This window comes from Myotis brandtii, unplaced genomic scaffold, assembly GCF_000412655.1.
Source record: "Myotis brandtii unplaced genomic scaffold, ASM41265v1 scaffold152, whole genome shotgun sequence".
Classification (NCBI taxonomy): Eukaryota; Metazoa; Chordata; class Mammalia; order Chiroptera; family Vespertilionidae; genus Myotis; species Myotis brandtii.
Genome location: NW_005355502.1, coordinates 1,256,777 through 1,263,675, shown reverse-complemented (window position 1 = coordinate 1,263,675; position 6,899 = coordinate 1,256,777). Strand labels below are relative to the sequence as shown.

Genomic DNA, 6,899 nt, shown 5'->3' with positions numbered 1-6,899 from the left:
CCCTGCCTCGCCCCCGCGCTTGCAGGTGCGGCATGATCTACATGGAGCCCCACCAGCTGGGCTGGAAGCCCCTGAAGGACTCCTACATGGACACCCTGCCCTCCACTCTCACTGAGGAGCACAAGGAGCTGGTGAGCCGCCTCCCTCTCCCGCCTGGCTGCCCTCCTCCCCTGGAGGCCTTCACCTTCACCACCTCAGGAGGCAGGAAGGGCAGGGAGCCCCACCTGCCCTCGCCTGGCTTCCTGGCTGCCATTTCCCCCTCTTCCTTCTCCATGTGGTGGGGCGGGGCAATGAGGTTGGTTCTCCTTCCATTCCCCCTCTTCCCCCCCCCGCCCCACGCCCCGGGGAGAATACCGGTGCCTGAGCCCAGTCCTGTGTGGTGGCAGGAAGGTCACCCGCCCCCGCTCCCCAGCAGAAGGCTCTAGAAGGGCTCTGCGTGGATGGAGGGGGCCGCCCTGCGTTCCTCTCCCCGACACCCCCACCCTGTAACCTCACACCCCTCAGGGCACTGGAGGCAGTGGACGTGGCTCCATCCCCATCTCTTCCTGAAAGGGGGTGGCCTGCAGGGGAGGGGCTCCTGCCACTCAGCCTAGGGAAGCAGCACGGAGTGGGGCTGGGGGTGCCCCCGGCTTTCCCTGCATCGATCGGATCCCCAAAACAGGTTCCCACGGGTGACACCAAGAAGGGTGTTACTCCCACTGCGATCGCTCCGGGAGCCTTGTAGGACAGCTTCTGCCTGTCACATGTACATGCATGTGCAAGATGCCTGAGCACATGCGTTTCTGCAGACACATGTCCATGTGCACGCAGAGACCTTCCCAGCGGGCACAGGAAGCCTCAGGGACCCAGCACAAAGGCTCACCCCTTGTCAGAGCCTGGGGCTCGGATCCGGCCCTACCTGCCTCCAGCCTCAGTCACTAGTTCCAGCCTCAGGTCTGGTCTCCCCACCTCAGGCCTTTTGTACTTGGTGTTCCTCTTCCTGCAAACCTTGCCCCATTTCATCTGGTGAGGAGTCACCCTTGCTACCCGGGATGGGCGCGAGGCCTCCTTCTTGAAGAAGCCTCCCCCAGCCCGTCAGCAGGGCCCACGGTCCTGAGTGGTCCCCCCCCCCCCCGAAACCCATCGCCTGGAAGCCACGAGGAGCGGGCTTGGAGCAGCAGCTCGCCTGGAACGGGCAGGGAGCAGTTCCTTGACTAATGTGCTCACTCCTCTTAGCTGCAAGCACGCCTCCCCATAGCTCCTCGTCCTTCCTGTCGGTGCCCTTTCTTGTGTCCTGGTAGTGGTTCCCACGGTTTGTAAGTATCTTACTCGTGTTCTTCCTTGTTTAACTACTAACCGTTGGTCTCTCCTGCCCCTCAGGAAGCTCCAGGAGGGCAGGGACTCGGCTCTCTTGCCCACCTTCTATCCTCAGCACCTCCTACACTGCAGTCACTCCATTAGTGCTTGTTGATGGAGTGCATATGCCACCCACCCGTGTACATACATTCATATGTTTGATAATGCATCTATACATTCACACGTACCCACATATATGTGCAACCTAGGAGTGCATTTATTTAGTGGTGACTTGTCTACTTCCAAAAAAGGACTCAAGATAATTTACAGTAACAGTCACAAGTAAATTATAAGAAAAATGAAAAAAAAACCTAAACTAGGAGGAGGAAGTGAGTCAAGTAATTTTTTTAAATATATTTTTATTGATTTCAGAGAGGAAGGGAGAGGGAGAGAGAGAAACATCAATTATGAGAGAGAATCATTGATTGGCTGCCTTCTGCGCGCCCCACACTGGGGATTGAGCCCACAACCTGGGCATGTGCCCTTGACTGGAATGGAACCCAGGACCCTTCAGTCCACAGGCCGACGCTCTATCCACTGAGCCAAACCGTCTAGGGCAAGTAGGTTTTTTTTAAAGAGTAAATGGGGGGAGGGAGAGCAGAGACAAGAGACTGGGATTATTAACCCACAAGTGGGTCTGTATGCACATACAGGGAATAATGACAATGAGCCGTGAACTTAGCGCTGCACTTGCTGAGGCCTGTGCACAGGATCTGCCTTACAAATGCCAGTCATTTGCAAATGGCTGTTTAGAACATTTTATAGAAACAAAGTCAGATGTCCTGTTTGGGTCCTGAAGCTATTGCATGTGTCCTGCAGCTGACCTACTGCAGCGGCAGCCTCTCTGCCCACCCACAGTGGACCCGAGCGGGCCTTTGGCCTGCGCCCCTTAAGTGGGAAGCTGGGAGGGGCACAGAGGCACTCACAGTAATCAGCGGTCTTACCAGCATCTCGCTTCCCGAGGTGTTCCAAGCTCTTGCTCCTAAACTCATTTTTTTAATAACATCTTGAATGTCACTTTCTGCTTTCAGGTCAATGACATGTTCATGTGGCTTGTCCAGCCCTGCCTGGAATTCATTCGCCTCCAGTGTAAATTTGTGGTCCAAACATCTCCCACCCACCTTGCCTTCTCCATGATGAGACTGTATTCCTCTCTGCTTGGTAAGCATTCCCACATGAGGTGGGCTGTGCCTTGGCTATTTCTTCCGCTCACACCCTGTTATTCCCCCCAACCCTGAGTTTCAGATCGGCATTTTGATCTAGAACAAGCAAGCCTTTGGAGTGGAGATAGTAGAGTTTGGTGGAAAGAGTCCACGTATTTTGGCTTTAGCTTTGATCTTGGATTGATTTTCTGGATGTTCTTGTGCAAATTATCCATCTCTTCTCAGTCTCAGGTTCCTCATCTGCACAATGGGAGTGATAATTCCTGTCTCTCTTTACCTAGCACGCGAGCGTATCCTGGAGGGAAGTGAATGCAGCTGGTACATGCAAACGTATCTCTGAATAAACATTCTGAAAAAATTAGACAGGAAATTAAGAAAACATACAATTATAAAAATCTGAATTTGCAGAACACCCAGATAGACTATAAAGAACTGCTTACATTAGTCTACAAACTAGAAGACTTTTCCAGGACATGGGAAGCACATACATCATAGGCCCGTTGGTTTAGCTGTGTGGGAGAAGCTCCCTGTAACTGTTTTACATAAATCAAACTTTCTTGAATTCTTCTAGAAGTGACAAAGGGTGTGTCCATTTGGAAAACTTTTATTGGATGCCATTTCTTTCTCAAAATAGCATGTAACTCAAACTCAAGATGGACCTTCTTACAGCTTCTTCTGCATTAGCACTTTGCAGCCCATTCTTTGAAAGGTATGATAGATGCAGAGCAAAAGTGTAACGTGGTGAACTGTTGAGTGTACTTTCTTTGGCTAAATATTAATTTGGTTTTCTAAAATTAAAATTACATAGTGTTTCCAAAGCACACAGATTGCACGCAGTGTCTGTGTTTGCATGAATATTTGTGGGTTTTGTATGCTTTCCCAGCTCTGTCTCTTGTTCTTGTGCAGTATCTCCTCCAGGAGAGAAGGCACCGTCATGAGAGAGGGCCACTTTGTCCCCGACACTGAGGGACCTAATCGCTTGCCTTCCCCAGTCTATAGCCATGAGCCTGCTCAGAAGAGCCCAGATACAACTATTGAAATGGGGGGCTGGTTTGAACACACAAATATGATTTCAGAGCTCTAACCCTTTGCTCTGTTGATGTGAAAATGCAAGAAAATGATCGCTGTGATCCACAGGCTTTGAGATAAGGAACAATAAATACATTTTTAGCGTTTTATTTTGAAATGACTTTATACATTACTTAGAGAAAATTGCTGAAGAGTGTAGAGAGTCACATACCTTCACCTAGCTTTTTTTAACGTTAACATCTTATATAACCCAGGCACAATGGTCAGAATAAGGAAATTAACCTTGATACTATGTTAATTATCCTATAGACTTTATTTGAATTTGACCAGTTTTCTCACAAATGTCCCTTTCCTGTTCCAGACTCCAATTCAAGATGCCACATTGTGTTTAATTATTGCATCTTCTTGGGCTCCTGCAGCCTGCGACAGTCCTCTATTTTTCCTGGTCTCCCATAGCCGTGTCACCTGATAACACTGTCAGTTACGCGACGGAATGCCTCGCAGCTTGTGGCCTCGTGTTTTCTCACAATCAGACGCGGGCTTGCGCCTTTGGGTTGAAGCCGTAGGAGGGTGCTGGGTCCTCAGTGCCCCGAGAGGCACGCGGTGTAGGGGCGCCTGTGTGCTGGTGAAGGCTTTGGCAGCTGACTTTGACCAGCCATGTGTCTCTATTGTAAAGTGACTAGTTTCTCTGTTGTTAGCAAGTATCTTAGAGAAGATCATTTGAAACTATTTCTCCTCAAACTTCACCCACTGAGTTTAACCTCACTGGGTGATCTCTCTCCATCCCTGGGGTTGTCAGATTTATAGAGACGACAGTTGAATAGTGGTTGTCAGAAGGAGGGAGAGGGACGACGGGAGTGAGTGTGTGATGGGGACATAGTTCCAGTTTTGCAAGATGAGAGAGCTCTGGAGACGGATGGTGGTGATGGCTCTTGGCACTGTGAACGCACTTCCCTGAAGTGCACACTTAAGAATGGTTAGTGGTAACTTGTATGTTATGAGTATCTTACCACAACAAAAAATGGGGGGAAATGTATGTGGACAAAGGATCTGGCATGTGAGGCCACTCAGCCAATGTCCATCCTCTCTCCAGGCCCCTCACCGACTCAGGCACCAGGTCACACCATTCTGCAGCTTCCCCTGAGCCCCTCTCCTTGCTTTCAGATGAAATCAGGGACATAAAGGAAGAGGAAAGCGAAGGCCCTGAAGGCCTGACGAGCCAGCAGATCTTCCTCTGGCTGCAAGGCCTGTTCCTCTTCGCCCTGGTGTGGGCCGTGGCCGGCACCATCAACACGGACAGCAGGAAGAAGTTTGATCTGTTTTTCCGGAACCTGATCATGGGCATGGATGACAGCAGCCCCAGGCCCAAAAGTGTCAAGCTCACCAAAAACAACAGCTTTCCAGAGAAAGGTAATTCGGTCTTTTCTGTGTTACTATCATTGTTTGGATCCTATGTTCCAAGGTTGTGTGGACCAGTAGTAAAGCCTAAAAAAAGCCGGGAAGATGCACAGCCAGCCTGGGGGCTCCTCCTTCAGAGCTGTGGCCCTGAGGCAGGGCCTCATGGGGAATTTTAAGCACTTTTTTCATGTAGAAAAAGTTGATGTTGTAACCGGACAAACAATGGGTCCTGCTGCCTGTCACTACTCGAGCCAATGAAGCAGAGACAGGGTTGAGTCATACGTGAGCGTTTGTTCCAGTCCTGCCGGCAGCTGGGAGAGCAGCAGGTCAGCCACAGAAATCTGCTCTGCACCCCCCATAAGCCGGCTGCTTATATAGCAAAAGCACAAAGGAAAGCAGGCAGAAGGGCAGCTGACAGATCTGCAGAAGGACTAGGGTCTTCCCAGGGCTGAGTGACATGCAGGGGCTGGGGTTCCAGGGGAGACAGCCAAAGGGAGTGCCTGTGGGCAGTGAACAGGTGAGCAGGCTGGAGGTCGGCAAAGGCCTGTGGGTAGCAAAAGGGCCGGGGCTTCAAAGGGCTGGGACTCTGGTTTCTGCAGCAACTTGTTCATCTTCCCATGATGACAGGCAGCTCCAAACGGGGAGGAAGGCTACACCTCCTGGGCAGCTCCAGCCAGGGTGGAAGTGCCTTCTCTAATCAGACAAAGCATCATGGCTAACAGAGCAGGATTAATACTTCTCACAATTCTAGCTGGTTCCCCACATTCTACTGTTGCCCCCTTTCTTTCTTTTTTTTCTTTTTTTTTTTTGTCAATGAATACTACTTCTTTTTTTTAATTTTTAAATTAAATCTTTATTGTTCAGATTATTACAGTTGTTCCTCTTTTTTCCCCCCATAGCTCCCCTCCACCCGGTTCCCACCCCACCCTCTGCCCTTACACTCCCCCCCACTGTCCTCATCCATAGGTGTACGATTTTTGTCCAGTCTCTTCCCGCATCCCCCACACCCCTTCCTCCATGAGAATAGTCTCCCTTTCTATGCCCCTGATTCTATTATATTCACCAGTTTATTATGTTCATCAAATTATTTATTCACTTGATTTTTAGATTCACTTGTTGATATGTATTTGTTGTTCATAATTTTTATCTTTACCTTTTTCTTCTTCTTCCTCTTCTTAAAGGATACCTTTCAGCATTTCATATAATACTGGTTTGGTGGTGATGAACTCCTTTAGCTTTTTCTTATCTGTGAAGCTCTTTATCTGACCTTCAATTCTGAATGATAGCTTTGCTGGATAAAGTAATCTTGGTTGTAGGTTCTTGCTATTCATCACTTTGAATATTTCTTGCCACTCCCTTCTGGCCTGCAAAGTTTCTGTTGAGAAATCAGCTGACAGTCGTATGGGTACTCCCTTATAGGTAACTGACTTTTTTTCTCTTGCTGCTTTTAAGATTCTCTCTTTGTCTTTTGCTCTTGGCATTTTAATTATGATGTGTCTTGGTGTGGTCCTCTTTGGATTCCTTTTGTTTGGGGTTCTCTGCACTTCCTGGACTTGGAAGTCTATTTCTTTCACCAGGTAGGGGAAGTTTTCTGTCATTATTTCTTCAAATAGGTTTTCAATATCTTGCCCTCTCTCTTCTTCTGGTACCCCTATAATTCTGATGTTGGTACGCTTGAAGTTGTCCCAGAGGCTCCTTACACTATCTTCGTATTTTTGGATTCTTTTTTCATTTTGCTTTTCCGGTTGGGTGTTTTTTGCTTCTTCGTATTTCAAATCTTTGACTTGATTCTTGCGATCCTCTGGTCTGCTGTTGGGAGTCTGTATAATATTCTTTATTTCAGTCAGTGTATGCTTAATTTCTAGTTGGTTCTTTATCACAACATCAAGGGTCTCACTAGATTTCTTGAGGATCTCACTACATTTATCGGCAGTCTCACCAGTCTTTTCGAGGGTCTTACTAAATTTATCGGCG

The 6,899-nt window shown here is 48.6% G+C and overlaps 1 protein-coding gene across 1 annotated transcript in view; it reads left to right on the top strand.

The window, feature by feature from the left end:
- Positions 1-6,899, top strand: part of DNAH3 (dynein, axonemal, heavy chain 3) — a 219,115-nt gene that overhangs the window by 132,854 nt on the left and 79,362 nt on the right. Inside the window, exons 38-40 of the mRNA XM_014535835.1 lie at positions 26-131; positions 2,367-2,496; positions 4,692-4,937. Of these exons, the coding sequence (XP_014391321.1) occupies positions 26-131; positions 2,367-2,496; positions 4,692-4,937 (482 nt within the window). The remainder of the gene's footprint in view (positions 1-25; positions 132-2,366; positions 2,497-4,691; positions 4,938-6,899) is intronic.